Source organism: Plasmodium falciparum (assembly GCF_000002765.6).
Source record: "Plasmodium falciparum 3D7 genome assembly, chromosome: 4".
Taxonomy (NCBI): domain Eukaryota; phylum Apicomplexa; class Aconoidasida; order Haemosporida; family Plasmodiidae; genus Plasmodium; species Plasmodium falciparum.
This window is the reverse complement of record NC_004318.2, coordinates 904,725-932,334: the sequence shown is the minus strand read 5'-3', so window position 1 is coordinate 932,334 and position 27,610 is coordinate 904,725. Positions and strand designations below refer to the sequence as shown.

General features: G+C 19.3%; 5 protein-coding genes across 5 annotated transcripts; 1 reads left to right on the top strand and 4 right to left on the bottom strand.

The window, feature by feature from the left end:
* Nucleotides 1–726: 726 nt before the first annotated feature.
* PF3D7_0420500 (conserved Plasmodium protein, unknown function) lies at nt 727–1,931 on the top strand (the record flags this gene model as incomplete). Its single annotated transcript, XM_002808620.2, has 6 exons — nt 727–913; nt 1,017–1,075; nt 1,247–1,368; nt 1,492–1,616; nt 1,713–1,770; nt 1,886–1,931. The coding sequence occupies 6 exons, from the start codon at nt 727–729 to the stop codon at nt 1,929–1,931; spliced, it is 597 nt and encodes a 198-aa protein (XP_002808666.2).
* Nucleotides 1,932–2,194: 263 nt separating this feature from the next.
* On the bottom strand, nt 2,195–2,995 carry PF3D7_0420400 (ribosome-recycling factor; the record flags this gene model as incomplete). Its single annotated transcript, XM_001351476.1, has 1 exon — nt 2,195–2,995. One exon carries the CDS (start codon nt 2,993–2,995, stop codon nt 2,195–2,197), a length of 801 nt encoding a protein of 266 aa, XP_001351512.1.
* Nucleotides 2,996–3,923: 928 nt separating this feature from the next.
* Nucleotides 3,924–14,345, bottom strand: PF3D7_0420300 (AP2 domain transcription factor, putative; the record flags this gene model as incomplete). The annotated part of the gene is made up of 1 exon (XM_002808619.1): nt 3,924–14,345. The coding sequence occupies one exon, from the start codon at nt 14,343–14,345 to the stop codon at nt 3,924–3,926; it is 10,422 nt and encodes a 3,473-aa protein (XP_002808665.1).
* Nucleotides 14,346–20,363: 6,018 nt separating this feature from the next.
* PF3D7_0420200 (holo-[acyl-carrier-protein] synthase, putative) lies at nt 20,364–22,148 on the bottom strand (the record flags this gene model as incomplete). Its single annotated transcript, XM_001351473.1, has 1 exon — nt 20,364–22,148. One exon carries the CDS (start codon nt 22,146–22,148, stop codon nt 20,364–20,366), a length of 1,785 nt encoding a protein of 594 aa, XP_001351509.1.
* A 1,385-nt stretch (nt 22,149–23,533) lies between these two features.
* Nucleotides 23,534–25,279, bottom strand: PF3D7_0420100 (serine/threonine protein kinase RIO2; the record flags this gene model as incomplete). The annotated part of the gene is made up of 1 exon (XM_001351472.1): nt 23,534–25,279. The coding sequence occupies one exon, from the start codon at nt 25,277–25,279 to the stop codon at nt 23,534–23,536; it is 1,746 nt and encodes a 581-aa protein (XP_001351508.1).
* Nucleotides 25,280–27,610: the final 2,331 nt, after the last annotated feature.

Here is a 27,610-nt window from a genome sequence, read left to right as displayed (position 1 = left end):
TGTTCAATATTTTGAAATTGTTTAGGATTATATAATAAAGTTCTTTCTCTTTCAAATATATTTAAATGCCTCAATATTTGAAAAAAAAATTACGTATATATATATACATTTAAATAATTTTTATAATAAATATAAATATATATAATATGTACATTTTAATTTTTACTCCCAAAGATTTTAAAAAATAATATATATTCAACGATGTGTTAAATATATAATATATATATAATTTTATTTTTTTATTTATTTATATATATATATATATATATTTTTTTTTTTTTTTAAATATAAAAATAATTATAATAAATTTTTTTTTCATATATTCTTATTTTTTCAAAATAAATATAATTTTACTATGTAATTATTTTATTATATATATAATTATTATGCATCAAATTATTGCATATTATATATATATTATATATATATTATATATTTTTTTTTTTTTTTTTATTATATTGTAAATATTTTTTTGTCTATTGTTTAAAAAAAAAAAAAACTTTTTTTATTAAATTTTTTGTGATAATTTAGTCTGAGTTTATTTAAAAGAATTAAAATATATAAAGATTAAAGTAAAATAATAAAATGAATATATACTTAAAAGTATTTAACATATAAATATTATATATATATATATATATATAACATACTATTTATTTTTATTTATTTTTATTTTATTTATTTTTATATTTTATATTTTATATTTTTTTCATTTTAAAAATACAAATGTGTGCTATGAACGTAAATTTGGATGAAGTACACATTCAATTAATTTGTTCAGATGATAAGCATATATATAATAATGTGAAAGAAGAAAATAAAAAAAAACTTAAAGAAATAATTAAAAGAGTATATATTGGAAATTCGGAAGATTCCAAAAATGCATTATTATTAAACAATACTCACATTACGCGTAATAAAATATATAATAAATATATGTACATATATATATTTATATATATATATATATATATATAATATATTATGTTTATATAATTACATATCCAACATTATAGATATTATTATTATAAGATGTTCTAAGGAGGATTATACAACTAGAATCATTTTTCCCCATGTAAAAAATATTTATGCGTAAATTATTTATTTATATATTTGCATATTTATTTTGTAATAAATTCCAAAGTAAAATATGGCACAAGTTATTTAACGCAATATGTACACATATATATAATATATATATATATATATATATTTTTTTTTTTTCTTTATTTTCTCCCTTAATAAGAAATTCGAATATTACATTATCGATTTAAAAAAAGAATTAGATTTCACAAAATGTTCTCATTTTAAATTTCTTCTTGACGAAATATTATTTGAAAATAGTAAGAACAAAGTATTTATTCATAGGTATGAATAAAAATACACTTTAATTTTTTTAACGTAATCGCGTTAAAGCATACTAAATTATAACACATATATATATATATATATATATATATATATTTCTCTTCTTTGAATGTCCTTTGTTAGTTATTTTTGTATAAAGAATATATTATCCTTACTAATATTTTATATTGTAACCACTTTGAAATATGACATCCAATATGTCATTTCGTATATTAAAAAAATTGTAACCAATTTTGAAATATCCCATGGTAAAAAGTAAAAATATATGTACACATACACACACATATATATATATATATGTACATATATTTTTATAACATATGCTTATGTATGTCCTTTTTCAGAAGATATAAATAAAATATATTATTTTACCAAAAGACATCAACTCACATATTACCCAGGGTATTGAACAAATATCAAATATACACACCCAACAATAAATATATAATTAATTATTAAATATATATATATATATATATATATATATATGGCATTAATTTTTTCTTTTTAAATTTAGGGAGTATACCAAATATGTTGATATTATGGATAATAAACAATGTTAAAAATGAATTAAAAAAAAAAAAAAAAAAATTCAAATGTTTATTAATTGAAATAAATAAAATATATAAAAAGATCAAACGTATAAATTAAATTCCTTTTTTTTTTTTTTTTTTTTTTTTTATTAACACTGATGGGAATATAAGAATAGAAAAAAAAAAAAAAAAGATATATAAAAATGATAAAATATGCACATACATATATATATATATATATACATATTTTTTATTTATATTTTTTTTTTTATTTATATATTATACCTTTTAGGTTAATAATTCTTTACAGACTGCTCATACACATTCTCAATTAGCTTCATTTTATCTTTGATATAATTATCTAACTTATTCCTTTCGACAATTTTCCATTGATCTCCTTCAATATTTTTTATGATATCATCTCTTATTTTATATCTAACATTTCTGATATCATTTTTAATTTTTTCAAAAAGATCTTTTGCTTCTTTTTTCTTTTTCATTTTAACATCTTCTGACAAAGGTTGAATTTGTAAAATAACATACTGTCCATCATTTGACACTGTGGGGTTCCAAGTATTATCTTTAAGTTTTAAATTATGAATAATTTTTTGTATATCATTAATTGTATAAGGATAAAAGTAAATTAAATTAGATGATTTTATTACTACTTGTGCTACATCACATAATTTTATATTTTTCTTATCTTTCAAAATAGAGATATTATTAAAAAAATCTATTTGTAAACAAGTATCAAAAATTTTCTTTATTTTATTTTCAAAATTTTTATTAATTTCTTGTATTTTTATATCATATATTTTATAATCAATTCGTGTCATTCCACTAATCCCTTTCATCTTCTTTTTCATATCCCCCTCGTTTATATCTCCTTCATATTTTTCATCTTCATCATTATTTTTCATATTTGATATTTTTAAAAACTTACGAAACTTTTTAGTTTCCTTGTCAACCTTTTCTTTCTGTTTTTTACTTCCAAAATTGACCTTTCCACAAAAAATCAACAAATTATTTTTATTACCAAGCAGGGGAATATCCACCAAGGGGATAAATTTACGCAAATTGTTCCCACCGTACATTTTTTTCATACAAAAAAAATCATAAATGATAAATAATTGTAAATATATAATATAATATATATATATATATATATATAATATTATTGTATATATATATATATTTTTTTTTTTTTTTTTTTTTTTTTTTTTTTTTAATGCATATTTAAATTTTCAACTGCTGTTGGAACGACTTATATTTATTTATACCCAAAATTTTTCTAAGAACATACCATTTTTTTTTTTTACTTTTATATTTTTCTAATTCACATTTTCATATAGCAATAAAAAAAAAATTTATCATATATTTATATTTTTTAAAAGGATTAAATTATTGTTATTGTTGCTATATTTTTTTTTTTTTTTTTAAAGTTCAATATAAAAAAGAAATATATATATATTAATAAGCATATTAACAAAAATGAGATAAAAAAATAAATAAGTATAAATATATATATATATGTATATATATATATATATATATAGCATATGAACCAAATAACAAAAATAAACATAAACATAAAACACTAAATATGTAAATATTATATATATAAATATAAATATAGATAATACTTTTATAATATATATACATATGTACATATTAATAATGGATGTATTAATTTTTTGCCATGAAAAGCGACATATATGGATTATAAATTCTAAAAAATTAATTTTAATATGTAAAAAAAAAAAAAAAAAGAAAAAAAAAAAGAAAAAAAAAATGAAAGAAATTAATTATAAAGTATATATATAAATACACATACAACATACTCATTGTATAAAAAATAATATATATATATATATATATATATATATGTGTGTGTGTATTTTTTTTTTTTTTTTTTCTAATATAATTCATATTAATTATTTCAATTTAATTTTTTTATTCTATTGCTCTTAAATGTTTAAAGGGAATATATATTTATATATATATGCAACTATTACATATAAATTATTCATTTTGAGACATTTCATTATCATTATTATTATCATCATTATTATCATCATTATTAATACCTTCATTATTATTATCATCATTATTATTATTATCATCATTATTATTAATACCTTCATTATTATTATCATCATTATTAATACCTTCATTATTATTATCATCATTATTAATACCTTCATTATTATTATCATCATTATTATTACCATCATTATTATTATCATCATTATTATTATCATCATTATTATTATCATCATTATTATTACCATCATTATTATTACCATCATTATTATTACCATCATTATTAATACTCATCTTGTTCATACTATTATTCATGTTCGAGTTATACAAAAACAACAAATTGGATAAGATCTCCTCATTGTCAGGCATCATACTAAAACTCTCATCCTTCTTATTATACGGAGAATTTAACCTCCTCTTTCGAGAATTCAATAACCCATTTTCTAAACAAAAGTTTCTAAATGATTCTGCCTCGATTTTTGCTTGTGCTAGCCCTAATTTCTTTACACTAAATCCTTTCGTTTTTATTGAATTATTTATTATATATTGCACTCTGTATAATTTTTTCGCATGATCATAATAAATACCTTTAGGTAAGGATTGTTTTATTAAATTAATATTTTCATCATCATTTGTACTACCTTTTTTCTTTTTACCACTTTTAACGTTACCAGCAACATTTAGATTAGAAATTTCATTTTCTGTTAACTGACCATCCACATATTGATTATTATTATTATTATTATTAATATAATTCATATGATTCATATTATTTATAATATTATTATTATTATTATTAATATAATTCATATGATTCATATTATTTATAATATTATTATTATTATTATTATTATTGTTCAAATTGTTACTTGATTCCTTTCCTTTTTGCTTATTATCAAAATAAAGCGATGAAGATAATGCCCTTTCTACCATTCCTCTCATCATATTGTCATCATATCCATCATACTTTGGTTCCATATGGTCACTATTACTATTAAAGCTATTCATGTTATTTACACTATTGTGATAATTATTCATGTGCATACCATTCATAAAGATACTACTACTTTTAGTATTAATAGAAATATGTCCATTTTTCTTTCTATCTTGACCAAGTATATTACTACCATTGTTATTATTAAGCGCAGCAAAATTAAAATATTCATATAAACTTGCCTCCGACATATTATTAAAACCTAAATTGTTATTGTACTTTTTCAACCCTTTATTATTGCCACCGTCTAAATTGTCCATATGGTTATTATCTCCTGTTACGTTATTATATACATTCAAATTCATATTATTATTATTCATATTATTATTATTCATATTATTATTATTCATATTATTATTATTCATATTATTATTATTCATATTATTATTATTCATACTACTTTTTTGTAAGAGGAAATTTAAGTTCTTCTTATAAGCCTCATTATAACTATTCATACTACTACCCAAACCATTATTATTCAACACTTTACTCATATCATATAAAGCATTACTACTAACACTAAATTTCTCATCCTTCTTTTTTCGACGCGTATTATAATCATTCGTTTCTTTGTCTCCATTCCCACATTCCACATATTTAGAGTTATCCACCTGACTCTTATTGTTCATATATTCCTCAGATTCATTTCCATTCTTTTTCTTGCTAAAGATATTTAAATACTTTTGAAAAAAACCAGTAGTAGGTGATGAAGAACTAGAAGACACAACACCACCTCCTCCATTTTTTTCCTTTTCCAATTTGTCATTATCTAAATTAGCCAAATTCTCTTTATCTTCTTCTTCTTCCTTATCTCCAAATTGGAAATACTTCACATTATTATTATTATTGTTATTATTATTATTATTATTATTATTATTGTTGTTATTCATTTGGACGTACTGTTTTTCCTTTAGCTTTTCCTCGTTCTCATACTGAACTATAAGCGACTTTAAATAATTCTCATACACATCATTCTCTATTATACTACCACTATTTCTATTATTATTATTATTATTACCAACAATGTGCGCATTATTATTCGTATTACGCACATTCGTCTGGACACCCTCGCCGTTCTCCTCCTTTCCATTATTCATACGCTCCTTACGCTTAGCAAAGTTAATGAAATTTTGGATATCCTGGAAAAAAATATCAGGACACATATTTGATGGAGACCAAGACAAACCTACACCTTCCTTATTACTACTTTTCATCATATCACCCAAAGCATTACTATTATAATTATTATTAACATGAGAATTGTCTCCATTACCTTGATTATTCAAATTATTAATTATATTATTGGTCATTAGAGATGCTGCCAACAAATTAGTCGTATCTAAATTCATATAAAATTGTACTCCACCACCTTTATAATTACTAGCGGGTGCTGACGATTCATTAACTTGAGAATTTAACAATTTTTGTGATTTTTTACTTCTCTCTTTCTTCATCTCTTTTCGTGGAATCCCATCACCACCATATGATTTATTGTCATACTTGGAACTCTTCTTATTCTTAACATAAGTTCCACTATTATTATTATTATTATTATTATTATTATTACCACCCTTACCATATAACAATTCGCCTTTTTCATTATTCATCATATTGCCATTATATTTCATAAAAGCTTTCATAGCCTCAAACAAATCATTATTATAATTATTGTTATTATTGTTGTTGTTATTGTTGTTGTTGTTGTTATTATTGTTGTTGTTGTTATTATTATTATTATTAATATCATCATTTAAAAAATTTAATCCATTCTTATTTTCATCTAATAAATCGTCTTCCTTCTCATCATAATCACCACCTCCTTCCTCCTCTCCATCAAGTCCATTTCCCAATTTAAAATCCAAATACTTTTTTCCTTTAGTCTCATCTTTCACATCCTTAGAATTTAAAAACTTGAAGAACGACTGAATGTCATTTGGAAAGTTCTCATTATTTATATATTCATTGTTAATATCTTTTCCATCTAGAAAAAATGAATTACTTCTAATATTATTGTCATCATTATTGTCATCATTATTATTATTATTATTATTACCATTATCGTTGTTGTTATCATTATTATTTTGGTTCTTATTATTGTAGTTCTTCTTATTATTGTTGCTCTTATTATTACTACTGTTCTTATTATTGTTCTTATTATTATTATTATTATTATTATTATTGTCATCATTATTGTCATCATTATTGTCATCATTATTATTATTTATACCATCATTGTTATTATCATTTGTTAGTACACTTTTTAAATACTCTTTATTAAATGTATTTCTAAAATTTTCTATATCCTCTTCATTAATTAAATTAGACATATCTTTTCCAAAATCCTCTTTTAAGTCTCCTACTCTTAGATCCATTTTGTATTTGCTATTACTCTTACTTCGCTTGCTTCTTTTCAATGCTTGTGTTCCACTTCCATCGCCTACCACGTCCACCTGTTTTCGTCGCTTCTCTTCCTCCTTGACACCAATGTTCAAATTATTATTCTTATTTTTCTTATCTGCAAAAAGGAAATTATAATTATTCATATTATTCATATTATTCATATTATTCATATTATTCACATTTTTTATATCTTTTATATTTTTTATATTTTCCACATTATTCATATTTTTTATATTATCTTCTACTATATTTTTTTTTTTTTTTTTTTTATTATTCTCCTCACCGTTATATCCAAGCATCACATTCTTCGAGTTCAAACGCAATGACATATTGTTCTTATTAACTGAACCACTATCCAGTAACCCACTTTCAATCAGTCCTCTTTCGATCAAAGCACTCTCAAGCAATCCTCCTCCATCTACCGACACACCACCACCTTCTTTATTTTTTGAAACAAATTCCTGTAAAATGGATATATCAATTTCATTCCCCTTGTCATTTGCTGCAGCACATGCAGCTGTATTATTTCGAGTAGAATATCTATTATTATTCGTATTGCCAATTGTATTTGTCTGGCCAACATAATAATTTTCATCATTTGATCCTTTGCTAGAGCCATCCATAAATCCTTTTTCAACTCCACTACTTTTTACATTATTATTGTTCACATTATTATCCACATTGTTCAAATTATTATCCACATTGTTCACATTATTATCCACATTGTTCACATTATTATCCATATTGTTCACATTATTATCATTATTATTCGCGGTGGATACCCCTTGACTTACTCCTGTCTTCTCTTTCAATCGACTCAAGTTCAATGAACTTGTTTTCAACTCCCTATGCGCAGCTGTTGTAGTATAATTAGTTCCTGCACTTGTCGCATTATGTGCACTACTTGAATATTTCTTACTATAAAAATAAGAGGATCTTACATATACCGGATTTAACCACTCACTCTTTACAGGTATATTTCCTACATCACATCTATACAAAATACATTGCTTTCGAGCCTCTTCAAGTGTACTATAATGAATTAAACTAAAACCTTTCGTTTTAAATTTTCCATTTTCTTTCCATTGACATCTCCATAATTTTCTAGCAGAGTCGAAATATACACCTGTAGGCAAAGGTCCCATAGGTATCAACGAATCATCATGATTAATGACATCACTCTTAATATTATTACTGTTCAAATTATTACCCTTCATATTACCCTTCAAATTATTGTTCACATTGTTATTTCCATTATCAGCTTGTGCGTCACCATTATTTTCAACATTGTATATACTGTAACCCTTCACATTCGACAAATTATTACTCTTTGCACGTTTACTATTTCCATTCTTCCTTCTTTTTAATGAAGTTAAATCATTATCACTAGTATTTTTCTTATCATCATCTTCTCCTATCATTTGATCGTAATATCTATTATTACGTCCAAAATTTGTATTCGAAACACTTCTTTTTTCACCCACATTATGAAACTTACCTTTTCCTCCTAACAAAGTTTTATCAGTCACAAAGTAGTCATAATATTCATTGGTCTTCACACCTCTTCTACGTCTCTCAAAAGTAAACACCTTATTATTATTATTATTGTTATTGTTATTATTGTTATTATTATTGTTATTATTACTATTTGTACCATATTTATTATTATTTTGAGTCGTTCCAGTATTATTACTTACTACTGCTGCTGTTACAGCCGATGAAGTAGATGGTTCCAATATTTTATTTGTCAATATTCCATTTGTAAATCCATAATCATTCCTATTCGTTTCATACGCTGATGTAATAGGATCTTGATATACTCCAAAATTATATGGATGTTCCATGTCTTCTCCTAAATGTAACATGGTCTTATAATATCCTCCATTCTGAATATTTTTCCATTCCTTTTCATTAAGTAAATGAGCTTCTCTATAATTTGCTCGTACCTTTTCATAATTTGGCAAATTCGAATATTTCAAATTCTTACTCATTAACATATTGGATGTGCTATCCTTTGAATCACCCATAATTAAATGATCCACATAAAAATCTTTACCTATCACATATCGAGATGTTCCTAAACCATTATAATAATCATTTATATGTAATACCATTCTCTCCTTTTCATCATGCACATCATTTTTATACAAATCTATGTTATTATATTGACCACCCAAGGGATAATGATACCAATTTATGTTATCACTAAAGGTTATCTGTTTCAAAAATACTTCATTTTGATATTGAAAATTATCATCCGTATATAAAAACATAAACGTATGAGGCTCATGAGGAAATAATGTATATAATATCTCTGACTCATGTAAATTTCGGGGGAATATAGTATTATTTAAAAGCATATATTTCTTATATATAATATCGTGTACCATCGATATATATTTTATTTTTAATTTCTCGGTCTTTGCGCAAAAATGATTTAACAAATTAATCTTATATTTTTTTTCTAAAATTCTTTTTTGTTCTTCATTTAAGGCATCTTCCCCGCAAGTTCCCTTCTTTTGATTATTATTATTATTATTATTATTATTATTATTATTATTATATTTATTAAAATAATAATTATTATAATTATTACCATTAATATTATTATTATTATTGTTCATGTTATTTGTTATAGTACTTCCTTCGTGTATACAAGCATTTTCATATAAATTATAAAAGAACCACCAATATGGTTCAATTAAACCATTTTTATTCATAAGCTTATATAACATCTTATTTCGATTAGCTGACCTTTCTGCACCTCGTGTACGCATACTACTCCTTTGCATATATTCTTCTGATGAATAATTATCGGTTGATTGAGGATTACTACTACGTAAATGATATTTGTGCTTAGCAGTTAAATGAGAAGTTCCACTAAAATCACTTGCATTTGAATAATACTCTTTTTTATTATTAATAAGAGTTGATGATGTATTATTTGCTGATGTACTATAATATTTTATACTAAATTGATCCCCTTCACCTTTTAATATTCCATAACATTTTCCTCCTCCTCCTCCTCTACTATTATTATTATGATCACAATTTTGATTACTTCCAACGTCTCTACTTCTTTTATTTCTTAATGATATAGATGTGTTATCCAAATTGTAACTCACCTTTTTCTTATTCTTCAACTTGTTTGGTAAATAACTTTCACTCTCACATTTTTCATTCTTTACAAATAATTCATTATATTTATCATGAGAAGATGGATAATTTATATTAGTATTATTATTATTATTATTATTATTATTCATGTCACTATCAGACACATGCTTAGCTCTATTCTCATATATATTATTATCACTAATTTTATTTCCTTCATTATCAAAATGAACAGATGAAAAGGTTATTCTTAAATTATTTTTATTCTTTGTCTCATCAAAAGTTTCTTCAACATTCATATTCGAATTCATATTCATATTTTCACCATTAATATTGATATTATAATTTGTATTCTCCTCATCTTTTTTCTTTGTTAAATTATTATCCTCTTCCTCATCATCGTCATCTTCCTCTTTATAACCATCGTTATAATCATTCACATAATCTGCATTATTTGAATTATTTGCATTATTTGGATTATTCGCATTATTTGGATTATTTGCATTATTCGCATTATTTGCATTTTCTTCCAAATTGGTCCCATTATTACTAATATTATTTACATTATTATTATTATTATTATTATTATTATTGTTGTTATTATCAACTTCGTTCATGAGGTACTCCATGTTCAACATATCACCACCTTGTAATAACATATTATTGTCATTTTCTGAAAACCCATAATTGTCATACATACTAATAGGCTCCGAAAATTTTTTCATTCGATACATGGCCTTATCCAAATCTAAGGTAATCACCTTTGTATTAAACACACCAATATATAAACTTACACGTAATAATACCAACTTAAATAAATTAAATATGCAATGCTCAGTGAACAAGCTAGTTTGGTAATATTCATGTAACACACATAATACATTATCTATTACCTTATTCTCGTAATCGATTAAATATTTCATTGTTATTTCATTTGAATCCTTTTCTATTGCTAGAGAATAATTATATATAGTATTACAATTACGACTATTATTATAACGATCATTATTATAATTATTATTATTATTATTGTTACCATTCATATTATTATTAATCATGTATTCATTTTCCTTTTTAAAGTCACTTTTTACATCCTCCGTTATTTTGTACACATAATATTCATAAGCAAATACATTGGGAACCCATCGAATCCCTATCATATAACCATTTATACATTTAATATTACTTTGTAACAAATATTTTATATATCCATTTGCTATGTCATGATTTTTATTTATATATTTCTCAAATTTCATAAATTTTATAAATACAAATTTATTCAATTCATATATATAATATGGTACATTATAAGATAACTGGTGTTCTTCTTCTTCCTGTTCTTCCGATTTAGTATTCCTTATTATTATTACATCATCTTTAAAAAATTTATTATTCGTATATTTATTTTCAAAACAATCATATATGTAAGAATTTATATATATATTATTACGTATAAACTGAATTATTTTTTTCCTATAATTTACAGTCATCTTTTTTTTTCTATTATTATCATGAATATTTTTTTTTTTATGTTTCTTATTCTTATCCGCATCCTTTTCTTTCTTCTTTTTCCCTTTCTCTTTTTTATTATTATTATTATTATTATTATTATTATTATTATTGACATTATCACTTTTTATTATATTCATTTTTTCTTCTTCCTCTGTATTTTTATTACACACATCTTCTTCTTTCAAATGTTCTTTATCAGAACCATTATTAGCATTACATTCATTTTTAAATAAACCAAAAAAGTTTCTTGTAATAAAATTTCCTTCTGTTTTTGCATTTATCGCTTCCTCATTTTCAGTATCTTCTTTCTTACTAGTTTCATGTTTATCACCTGTTGGTTCGTTGCCTACATGGCTTGACGAATTGATATCTGCATCGAACGAATTATTATTATTATTATTATTATTACCATCATCACCACAATTAATATTATTATTATTATTATTGTTGGCATCATTCATATGCCCATCATCATTTAATAAAGACACAAACGTGTTGTCGCCTCCCTTCTTAAAACATATATTATCATTATCCTTTTCATTCTCATCGATATCCACGTATTCATATTCACTTTCCAAATCCTTCATATTTTCAAATATGAACACTTTAGATTTAACACAAATGTCATATTTCATTTTTACTATAATCACAATTTTATTTTCAAATGGATCTTTACAATTAGTATTAAAATAATCTATATCATCTAACTTTTTTAAAAAATATATTTTCACATTACTTAAAAATTTTATATACTTTTCAGCATCCCTGCTAAAAATTAGATTTTCTAAATCAATATCCAAATATTCATTTTTACACATTTTCTCATTAACATAATTTTCAGAATTATAATCCTCATAAGGTAGAGAATTTATATCCACATTCAGAAGATAATTATTCAAATCTTCTTCATTATATTCATTTAACACTTCTCCATTTCTTGAAAATGAATAATCCGACGAATAATTCGTGCTGCTATTATTACTATAATTATTTATAGTACCACAGTCGTTATTAGGAACTATTTCATTGTTACAAACAAGATGATCATCATCATTATTATTACTATTATTATTATTATTGATATTATCATTATTATTATTGATATTATCATTATTATTATTGATATTATCATTATTATCATCATTATTATTACTATTATTATCATCATCATTATTATTAATATTATCGTTATTATTTTCCATATTCGATTCAATATGTTCCTTTTTACTTGAACCCCTCTTCGTTCTACTATTCAAGATGTTATTATTTCTTTTCCTCTCCATTTTTATTTCTCTCTTCCTCAAGTTTTTTCTTAACATATTGATATACTTTTCTGCTATAAATTTTGCCAAATTAAAGGAAATGTTTTTATTGACTGGTACCCTTTTAACTATATAGGCCTTTCTATTAACTTTGTCAAACTTAATAATTAAAAAATGTGGAGGAGGGCCCTCGAATCGTAAAATATATGAACAACACAATGGTTTCACATGATCACAATTATTATTATTATTATTATTAATATTATTAAAAATGATTGGGTTTGTATTTTTTTTCTTCTTCTTTCTACAATTACTTACATTATTATAATTAACTACAAAAGAATTGCAATACTTTGTGCAATTTTTTGTAGATTGATGTAAACTTCCATTCATATCATTATCTAAGAAAAAAAAACGATTACTATAAAAATTAGGTTCGAATGGTAATTTATATTTTTTAATTGTCTCTTTTGTATTCTTATCATCAATGTTAGTAATTTTAGTCTTCTTTAAAAATAAATCTTCATATAAAGGTGGTCTACTATTATTTTCTTCATTTATGCAATATGCTGACGATTGCATTATTATTGAATTTTCATTAATCTTTCTATTATCATCATATAATCTATATTCTTTCTCATAATCATAATTCATAATATTTAGTGCTATCTTTCTATAATAATAATTATGTGCAATACTTCCATTTTTTAATTTTACTTCACTTAAATTTCCGAAATTGTTATAAAAAAAATAATTAAATGTATTTAACAATATATTCCTTCTATCACTTTCAAAGGAATTTATAAATTCCTCAAAATTATAATCTTTTACATTCACATCTAAAGACACAGTATGAACACACTTTTCGGTGTGCACACTGATTTCCTCAGATGACTTTTCACATATACAATTATCAATTGTATTATTATTATCATTATTATTATTATTATTATTAATATCATTATTATTAATGTTATCGTTATGCCCATTATTTGGATCCTCTTGAATTATATTATTAATTCCATTTTCATCCTTTGAATTTTCTATATGCAATTCATTCTTATTATTTTCTATATGTACACAAGGTAATATACTACATTTAAGACTGCAGCTACTCATTTTTTATTTCAAGGAATCAATGTTTTATTAACTAGTCATTTAATTATTATTAATAATTTCATGATAATATTTTAATTTTGTGCTCTCTATGGTATATTTATTGTAAAATGACAAATATAAGTACACATATACATATATATATATATATATATATATATATATATATATATATACAGAATGTATAAATATAAAATTTTTTAAAGATATACAATTTAAAACTTTTCAAAAATATGTATAATTAATTATTTTTTCTTTTTTTTATAACTCTTTATATATATTAGCTTGACATTTTTAAAAAGTATACGATTAACAAATATATGAATAAATATATATATATATATAATCTAATTACAATATAAAAACAATGTTATTCACATGAATATATACATATATACAACATATACATATAAAACAATACAACAATTTTAATTATTATAAATATATATAAATATATATATATATATATATATATATATATATGCATTAAAGATAAAGTCAAAAATGTTGAAAATATTAAAAACCTTGGTAAATAAAATAAATCTCAAAAAAAAAAAAAAAAAAAAAGGCAAAAATTATTATAAAATAAATAAATATATATATATGTATATGCTTAACGAATATTTTATTATGTTGTTTGTAAAGCAACAAAAGTAGTTTCTAAAAGATATTCATAAATAATAATATATACATATATGTATATAAAATAATGAATGTTCACATATATATATAAAATATCGGTAAACACTACACCAAATAAATTAACAAACAATTCGAGTTATGAATAATATATATATATATATATATATTATAGAGGTGTGTATATGTGTGTACATAAATCTTATAACATTAATATAGAATATATTCAAATATGGTTTTATAAAAATATATTACGGAAAATAAACAAACAAGCAAAAATGTATAAAGAATATTAATTTTTATTTTTTATTTTTATTTTTTATTAAGTGACTATGTAATAAAGAACAAACAACATTATTTTCTCACTATTTCAAATATATAACACTATGAATATTGTATTTTAATTATGATATATATATATATAAATATATATATCAATATTTTAAAAAACAAAATTTTCATAACACTTAAAATGTGTAAAATATATAAATAAATAAATAAATAAATAAATATATATATATATATATATATAATAAATAATATACACAACAGAATATGAATAACTCAAATTATATATATAAATATATATATATATATATATATATTATTTTGGCTAATTGAAAAAAAAAAAAAATTATGAAACTTTTAATTTTTTCTGATTTGTTAATGTAAAAAAGGTTAAAAATATATAATATAATATATTATATTATATATAAATAAATAAACATATAAATATATAGATATATACATATACATATGTACATAAATAATACAACAATGAAATTAAAAGAAAATGAGAATAAAAATTATACATAAGAATAGATATACATTAATATATATGTGTATTTATATGAATAATATAAAATTAAAAATATATATAAATGTATATAAATAAACTTAAATAAAAATTTATAAAAATAACAAAATTAACAAAAAAACTTAAATGTTTAAAAATTAAAACCTTCCTGTTTTTAATTTTTTTCTTTTTTTTTTTTTTTTTTTAAGTTCTATAAATTTTTATACTTTCTTATTCCTTTTTCAAAAAAAAAAATGTATAGACTAATAAATATGTCCTCAATATATAATATATAAAAAAAAAATACTTTTTTTTATTTAAAAAAAAAAAAAAAAAAAAAAGCCAATGTTTTACATTTTTTCTTTTTTTTATTTTACCAATGATTTCAAACAAAAAAAAAAAAAAAAATAACAAAATAAAATAAAATAAAAATAAATAAATAATAAAATAATATAAAAAAATGTATATAATATTATTATATCTATATATATATATATATATATATAATAACATAAATATATATATAAATATAATATTGTGAAAAAATATAATAATATATGTATATAGAACAAGAAAATGTAAAAAAAAAAAAAATTTTTATATATAATTGTGAAAAAAAAAAAATTATAAACGAAATAGCTAAATGTGAAAATAAAAAAAAAATAAAAAAAAAAAAAAAAAAAGGGAAAAATTTTTATATATGTATAAAAAGTATAGCTATAAAAAAAAATAAAATAAATATATAAATAAATAATATAAAATAAAAAATGAGGAGCAAAAATGTAAAAAAAATATAAATATATAATATGAGAAAAAAAAAGAAACAAGATCATGTAATATAAGGAAAATACAATAATTTAATGAAAAAAAATAAAATAAATATAAAATATAAAATTACATAATGAAATTCAAAATAAATTAATTCTTAATTTTTTATATGTGTGTGAATTTTTTTTTTTTTTTAATATATATTTCATGTTCTTATTCCTTGTAGATAATATTATATATTATAATATATATATATAATATAATATATATATATATGTATAATAATAATATAATTATATTTAATATTTATATATATATATATTTATTTATTATATATATATATATATATATATATATATACATAATATATATTTAAAAATGCATGCATAAAAATATATAACATATATAATATTTAATAAAATGGTTACCAAAAAAAAAAAAAAAATATATAATATAATATATTTGTATATATGTATTTAAAATTTAATATTATTTATATATTAAAGAAAAGAATATATATATATGTATAAGGATCAATAATTATATACAATAATTCAAATGAAATATGTTACATATGATATATTTATTATTTTTAATATTGCATGTCAAAACATTAAAAACAAGAAAAAAAGTGTAGAAAAAATAACACAATTATATATATTTTATACTTATTTTTAAATTACAAGATATATTTTTTTTTTATAACATATGAAATTTTAAAGTGAAAAAAAAAAAAAAAAAAAAATTTATATAATAATAATAAAATAAATATATATATATATAATATATATATATAAATTTATATATAGAATCTAATTTATACAATATTACACAAAATAAAAATATATAAATATTTATTTGTAATTTATAAAATAACGTTCATTTAATATTATAATATATATATATATTATATATATGTCATACAAAAAAATATATATTTATCATTAAATTAAACATTGATATTTTTATTAAAAGGATACTTTGGAAAAAAAAAAAAAAAAAAAAAATAGCAAGAAAACCAATTTTACTTTGAAACATATATAAATAAAATTTTTAATTTTCATTATAAAACACGAAAAAGTAAAAGATATTGATATATATTCCAATATGTATAAAAATATATAATATATATTAATTTTATCTTTATAGATTCATTGTTTATACATATAATCCGTTATATTTGTATATGTGCCAAATATATAATAAAACAACAGCAACAACAACAAAAAAAAAGTAACAAGTTTTAATGGATTTACAAAAAATATATATATATAATCATATAAATTTATAAAATTTTTTATACAATATAATAATATAAATACATATTATACATATATATATATATATATATATATATTTGAGAAATAAATTTTATATATTTAAAACTTTTGAAAAATATTATATCAACTATGTTATAAACTCAAAAAAAGAAAAAGAAAAGGAAAGGTGTTATATACATATTTACACGCAATTTTATAAGTTTGTCAATTTTTTAAAGTTTCGTTTTATAAAACAAGTGTGTATAAAAATGTGTATATATGATAAATGCATGTTTCTTTAAATATAAACAAAAAATATATATATATTATATATATATTATATTAATATTATTACAAAGAACAATGAAAATGTTTAAAAACCTTTTCCTTTTTTTTTTCCTTCTTTTTGCTTCTGTATAATTTTATAGGTATATATATATATAAAAAAAAATATATATACATATATATATATATATATTAATTGAAAATAATAAAAAGTTCCCTTATAAGGGGAAATTTATATAATAAATAAAACAATAGCTAATTTGAAAAAGTGAAAAAAGTAAAATGTAAATATATTATATATAAACATATAAATAATAACATACATTTAAATACGATATTAAAGCATTTGTATAAAAAAACAAAAAAATTATATATATGTAGTAATATGTATGTAGCTAATATTAAAATATATTATGTATTTGTATATGTATATAATATATATAATTTATTTTTCTATTGATATTGAAATTTATTTAGGAAGTTAAAGGAGCAAAGAAAATATACTTTCAACTTTCTTTTTTCTTCATCACGTTTTATTACATAATGAATAAAAAAAAAGGAAAGAAAAAAAAGTGTAAAAAAAAAAAAAAATAAATAAAAGATATTAATTTATATATATATAAACATATATGTAAACGTAATATATTTAGTTAAATTATAATATATAATATTATAAAGCTTTACATTATGAAGAAATATATTTACAGTAATAATAAAAATTGTTTTCAAACTTTTTTTATATTATTTTTTTTTTTTTATAGCAACATAGTATTTATAGAAAATTATTATACATATTTAAAATTTTTCGCAATAATATAAATTTAAATTTTACTTATATATATATTTATATATATATATATATATATATATATATATTATATATTTTTTTTATGAATTTTATATTAATATTTTTATATAAAAAGAAAAAAAAAAGAATGGAACATGTTTTTTCTTTTTTACCTCAATGTAAAAAATGAAAAATGCTAAATAATTATTAATATGTATCTTAAAAAGTATTAATTCCTTAAAAAACAAAAGCACATTTAATTACAAGTTGCTTGGTTTTTTTTTTTTTTTTTTGGGGGTTATATTTTATTTATTTGTTTATTTGTTTATTTGTTTATTTACTTATTTATTTATTTATTTTTTTTTTGTTTGCTTATTAATTTTACTTAGTATTATATGATTTGGCTTTATTTTGCAACCTTGTTTTTTTATACATATATAAATATATATATCTATATATATATTTTTTTTTTTCTTTTTCATATAATTAGTTTTTCTATATTTGTAACACATTTAGTTTTTTTTGGTTTCTATTTTTATAAATTTCAATTATATATTTTCTTTTTGTGGTTATATTAATAATAGTACCTTTTTTTTTTTTTTATTCATTGTTACCAAAAAAAAAAAAAAAAAAGAAAAAAAAAAGAAAAAAAAAAATTTAGGTCCAAAATTTTATAATGGTTCTATATATATATAATATATATATATATATATATATACGTATATAAAAAAAAAGCGAAAAATATTTTACATTTTACGTACATTTTTTACTAAATTTATGTAATAATTCAAAACTAACATTTTATAGAAAAAAAAAAAAAAAAAAAAATAAAAGTTCACAAAAAGAATGAAAATTATAAGATTTAATCGTATTATTACAATATATAAAAAAATATATATATATATATAATATTAATGTTTTAAGGGTTATAAAAATTGTACTTTTTTTATTTTTTTTTTATCTCATAATTAATTTTTAGAAAGAATAAATCAAAAAAAATAAAACAAAATAAAATAAAATAAAACAAAACAAAACAAAACAAAACAAAATAAAATAAAACCAAACAAAATAAAACAAAATAAAACAGAATTGTTTTATATATTTGTAAAACCATTTTAACATGTTGTACAACTACCTTTTCCATTATATGTGATATATAGAGAAATAAATATACTTAAAAAAAAAAACAAACAATAAAAAATAAACAATAAAAAATAATATTGTTTATATAAAAAAAAAAAAAAAAAAAAAAAGGAAAAATGTAAATTTTCATATTTAACAAAAAAAAAAAAAAAAAAAAAAAAAATACGAATTATAAAATAATAAAATGGTGAAATGGAAACAACTGTACAAAATAAATATGATATAACGTGTATAAATATATATATATATATATATATATATTTATGTATAATTTTCAAAAGTATGTGTATACATATATATACACATATACTTTTTTTATATTTTCCTTTTTGACTGCAATCGTATTATATATTTGAACCTACGGCTAAGGCTTGCGCATGAATTAAACATGTAAAATTTTTTTTATTTACATTATTTATTTTTATATTATTATTAAAAATTTTTTCGTCACTTATGGATAAGAATATTTTTACGATTCCTAATTGTCTAGCTATTTTTTTTGCTTTGTTATATAAATAAACATGTGGTTTTCCATATTTATCATTTCTTATTTCTATATCATTCATACTTATTCCATATTTTGATATCGAGCTTAACCCTCTACCAATAGATTTGACGATAGCTTCTTTTGCAGCAAATTTTTTACTTATATATATAGCTAGCTTTTCTATATTATATTTAATAGTATCATCTTGTTGAATTAATTCTTTATATTCTAATGAATTTAAAACTTTTTGAAGAAATTTATTTTTATTCTTTAGTAATAATATTTTATAAATTCTATATACACACAAAATATCGGTTCCTAATCCTATAATATAATGAGCATAAAAGGTAGGTGTATATTTATTAAAGGTCATATATTTTTTTATAATATTTTCTTCGATATCCATAAATTCATTATATTCTTCTACATTATTTTCATGATCCTTATGCATTAAATGTACAAATCCATGTAATACATAAAAAGGTAATCTTTCATTTACACTAAAAATATTGGAAAACAATTTATTGACCCCTCGTGGGTTCAATATTTTATTTGTATCTACATTTTTTGAAACTTTATCAAAGGATGTTATACCAACATCATTATCATCAACACTAATATCATAAACATTACAACTTGTTCTGTTTATACTTCCTTCTGTGATATCTTCAAATGTTTCATCTGTCACATTCTTCTTCATTTCACTCACATATTCTAGACTGTCCCCTTTTTTGTCCAACAAACTTTTCTCATAATTCATTCTCGACAAAAAACATTCCCTATTTATATACTCAGGACACAAATAAATATCACCTGATTTAAATCCCTTTTTCCCTCCTATAGCATTTTTTAAAAAATCATAATTGTAATCATAATTTGGATCATCTAAATAATGTAATATCGATATAACATCAGTCGCCATATCTTTATTTCGATGCTTTTTATTAATTCTCTTCATTTCTTCTAAACTTACAAATGTAATATTTAAATGAAAATTTTTATAATTTAATATTTCTATGAGTTTCCTTACTTCTTTTTCAAATCTTGAAAGATCAATAGGAATATTCACTTGATTATTATTAATTTCAAGAAAAGAATTAGATTTATAATTATCATAAAAATTATCACCTTCCTCATACAACATATTATTATATTCCATATATATATTAAATAACTTCTTTTTATATTTACGCCTATTACAATCTATATATTCATCATTTTTCATATGTTCATTTATTAAATAATAAGTATTCCTTTTACCTTTATTCATATATATCCTTTTCATAAACATATTTTGTATTATATAAGAATAAAATAATATATCTCTTTTTCTGAAAAAACGATTTTTTCCAATACAAAAAAAATTATTTATCTTATTAAAACAAGTAATATCATTTCTCTTACAAAAAGAAGATAAAATATTCAAACCATTCTTATCTTTTATATTTTTAAAAGGTTTCACTCTTAAACCTTTCCTCATTCCAACATATGTACATTCGGCATTTGTTTTTGTATTCAATGATTTCACCTTGCCATAAAATAAAACATATTCCTCTTCATATAAAAATAAATACAAACATAATAATTTTAATATCTTATAAAACGCCCCTTTCAATTTAGAGAAAATCAAAACAAAGATCATTATAATAACACTATGATCATATAGATAAATATCTAAACAGAATTATCACACATATAAATATAAACATAAATAAATAAATATATATATATATGTATGTATGTATAACATTTTCATTTGGTTATTTATTTATTTATTTATTTATTTATTTATTTATTGTTTTTTTTTTTTTTTTTTTTTTTTTGCTTCTACCGAAATATATAATATTTTCTTATCATTTTGAAGATCAATTATATGTGACAATCTATTATGTGTGTGAACTCCTGGGGCAAGGTATGTAAAGAAATATATATCCACAAATATTACATATATATGTAATATATATATATATATATATACTACTATTTTTTATTATGTTAACTTTCTACTTTTAATAATTATGGTTTCTATATAATGTTTCTTAAATATTAAATGTTCAAAATAACGAAGCCCTTCTTATCCACATAAATAAATAAATATATATATATATATAAGAATTTTCTTTTATGAAATATTTCTCTTCATATACTTATTTTAATATGTACACTTTTTTATATGTATAAAATGATGGATAATTTTTTTTTTTTGGAACTTATATTTTTACTTTCAAAATTATAAAAATAAAATCCATATTTATTAATATATATATATATATATATATATATATATATAGTTAAATATTTTTTATTTTTTTTTTTTCTTTAAAAATAGCAATATAAAAAAAAGAAAAGAAAAATATATGAACATATATAATTATATATATATATATATATATATGATATATTTTCCTTTTTCGTTTACAAAAATAAAATATATTTATAAATACTGTTGTGGTAACTTATGATGAGAGAATTAATTCGTCATATGTTTTTTCTATATACGCTCAACATATATACACATATATGTGACGAATATTATTATTAACTTAATATTTCAACATGGTATACAATATATGAAATTAAAAAAATGTAAAACAAAAAAAAAGAAAGAATATAAGATAGAAAAAAGAAATTACTAAAAATTAAAATTTTTTTTTTTTTTCCCTTGTTCATATTCTATATTTTATAGATGTGTTGAATTATTTATTTTATATATATATATATATATATATATATATATATATTAATTTTTATAAAAAAATAAAATAATAAACATATAAGTTTCCAAAAAAAAAAAAAAATAAATAAATAAAATAAAATATAGCAAAACAAAAAATTAATGTATAATTTCCTATTCACATTGAATTGTAAATTATTATATTTCGTGAATAAAATATTGAAAAAAATTGAATTAAATAAAAAGGGAAATATACATATATATATATATATATATATATATATATATATATATATATAAACATATATATGTGTATGACCTAAAAGTTTTATTTTTATTTTTTTTTTTTTTATTTATAAGTAATTTTTTATTTTCTCCATAACTTTTTTTTTATTTTTTGTTTTTAAATTTTCTTTATATTTTTCCTTACTTTTTTTTTTTCTATACATATATTTTAACTTATTTTTTATATACTCCTTGGTATATTTTCTTAAATGCGGTTTCCACGTGTCTGACAACTTTTTGGTTTCATGCTCTAACGAATTTTCATTTGATGACGAACTAGAAAAATCTGTGTCATCATTATTCTTCATTTCACTCGAATTATCACTTCCTATTTCGTCATATGATGTGTTATTATTATCATCATGTATCTCATCACAAATATTATTATTATTATTATTATTATTATTATCACTATAATCTTTATCATCACTCTCTATTTTATGAACACTTTCCATTTTTTTAATACATTTTTGTTTTTGTTTTTTTTCTTCTTCATAATTCTTATCCATTGTAATATGTTCAAAGGTATTTTCTTCCTCCAAAATGTTATTATCCTTCTTCGTATCTTCCCTTTTTTCAAAAACTTCATTATTACTCTTTGTATCTTCCTTATTTTTATAACCAGGTTTATCATAATCAGTATACATATTATCTCCTTTACTATCACATGTATCATTTATGATTTCCTTATCCATTGTTATATAATCCTTCTCATGTTTTTTTTCATTATCCATATGTAATTCAAACATATGCGTGCTCTCATTAGATGCTTCCGAAGTTTCCTCTTTTTCTAAAGATGCATCGATGTGGTGAACGGGTGCATCGTCCATATTATTCGTAGCATCTGAACTATAATTTAATTTATCATTTTGTAAAACCTCAAGTAATAAATGGTCATCCTGCTTTGTAACGTCGTTTTCATCAATATTTAGTTTATCTTTATTTAATAAGACTACATCTTCATATAATGGATATTCTTGAATTTTTATTTTATATTTTTTAAAAAAGTGATTAATAACACAATTTATATCTCTTTCGAAATACATTTTTGCATTAACATGTCTTAAAGAAACAATTTGAGGAAAATCAATAATAGTAACATTTTCATCATCATCAACTAATATATTGAACTCGTTATAGTCTCCATGTATAATATCCGCTTTCGCAAATTTTACAAGAATATTAAATAATGTATCAATTATTTTATACGGATTATTTAATTTTACATGTGACAGGGGATATCCCTTAATATAAGACATAATAATCATATGTCTATTAATATCATGTGGTTTAGGTACAGGGAAATTATTTTCATATAAAACTTTAAGATATGCATATTCTTTTGTTGCGGCTATTCTTGATAGATATAACCAATTTCTAAAACATTTTTTACCATAATAATCTCTATTATTTTTAATCGTTCGAAAAGATATACGTCCTAATCTATGTATTTTTAAACATAATAAATTGTCATCCACATCTTTACATATATATATATCAGATTCTTTACCAACACCAATTTGATTACCTATACTTTTTAATATACCTCTTTTTAAAAATGTTCTTAAAGCTAAAAAATCATATCCTAAATATGTTAATTTATATCCATCATATTTCTTATTCTGATGACTAATCAATTTGTTTTTTAATAATTTCTTTAAAACACTAACAATACCTTCCTTTCTTAAATTTGCTATCGACGATATTAAAGAAACAGATAAATATTCATGGTTTCTCATACCCATCTCAATCGCTGTAAGTACCCTATACTCATTTCTCGATAAAAAACTAAAGCACGAAATATCCAACTTCATTTTTTGGACATTATAAAAAATATATTAATTTTAAAAAAATAAATAAGCAATCTTACAATAAAAATTATAACGCACATATATATATATATATATATGTATGTATATATGTATATATGTATGTATTTATTTATTTATATTTATTTTTTTTTTTTTTTTTTTGAAATATTCTTTTTATCAAAAAATTATACATTTTGTAACAAAAATATTTCTACCATCAAATTGTTAATATTATTATTGATACAACATATTAAGTATACAGTAGAAATATTGTTTTGTATATTTCTATTTTATATGCTAATTTTTTTTTTTTCTTTTTAAATATATATATTATATATATATAATATATTTTATATGAGGCACACAAATTTTAATTGTTATTTAAGCCCAAAATTATATTAATTATCAAAAGTATAACATATATAAATATATTTACATATAAAAATTCATTTTTTTTACATTTTTTAATGTATGTATAAAAATATAATTTATTTTTTTATATCATGAAATATATATATAAAATATGATACCCTTTTTTAATTTTTTTAATTTTTTTAATTTTTTAATTTTTTAATATTTTAATTTTTTAATATTTTTTTTTCACATTTGGTAATAAATATAAATATAAATATATATTATATATGATAAAATAAAATAAAATAATATATCTTATAAATACAAATTTATTATAAAATTATATAAGCATATCAAATATCATATACCTTTTTTTCCTCATATATATGTAAATACTATGTAATGGTATAATATATATATATATTATATATATATAAAATTTTTTTTTTTTTTTTTTTTTTTTTTTTTTTTTTTTTTAATTTATTTTTTTTTCTTATAATAAAAATAAACCCATATATAATATATATATATATATATATATTATATATGCATATAAAATATATATACAATATATATATATAGTATATTATATAGTATATTGTTATATATTTATATATATTAATATTTTTTTTTTTTTTTTTTTTTTTCCTTTGGGATTATTTGATTTCAATAATAAGTAAATATATAACAATATATATATATATATATATATATATATATATAATTGAAGAAAAAAAGAAAAATATTTACTTTATCATCCATATATATTTATTTTATATGAATTAAGAATATAAAGGTTGATTATTATAAAATGAAATTATATATAAATATATAATTATATATATATATATATATATATATTCATATATATAACAAAACATGATGAATATAGAAAAGTAAAAGAAAAAGATTATAATGAAGAATGATTAAAAAAGTCAGGCTTAAAATATTTTATATAAATATATTTATATATATTCATTCATTCCTTAATTTATATATTATATTTAAATGAAGAGAAATGCTTCATTTATATATAATTTCTTTATAAGGAAAGAAAAAAAAAAAAAAAAAAAAAAAAAAAAAAAAAAACAGTTTGATACTTATTATATATATATAACTATATTTATTTATTTATATATTTATGCATTTATGTATTCATTGGAGCTTTTTTTTTTTTTTTTTTATATATATATTTATAATGGAGAATGAAATTTGAAGTATATATCATTTTATAGGAATTTTATTTATATCCTTATTTTATAATTGATTATAAAATTGTATATATATAGTCACGTATAAATTATACATATTATAATACATATAAATAACATACATATATAACAATATACATACATATTTATCTTATGTATTGAAAAAACGAAAACAATTTGTTCAGGTATCTTTTATATTTTTTAAAGAAACCTGTGATATACAAATTTTTATTTTTATATTTGAAAAGAATAATGGGCATATTCATATGAAACACATGTATATATATATATATATATATATATGTATGTATGTATGTATGTATGTATTTATATTTATGTATTTTATTTTCGTATTTTTCATATTATATATTGAGTATATTCATTTATATACATGTATGTTCATATATGAAAGAAAAGTACAATATTAAGGTAACTATGTTGTAATAATTCTTATTTTTTTAATTATTATATTTATGTTAATAGATACATACCATTTTTATTTGTGTATCCATATATATATATATATATATATATATTTATATATATTTATATATTTATATATATTTATATATATTTATGTCAGTTATTAATATATCAGAAAGAGCCAAATAAAAAAGAAAAAATATATATAAAATATAACAATTCAAAAGGGATTTATTTTAATATTATTATATTATAATAAATAGTTATATATGTGTATATATATATATATATATATATATATATATATATATATATTTACATACATATATATGTTCATTTTTAAATT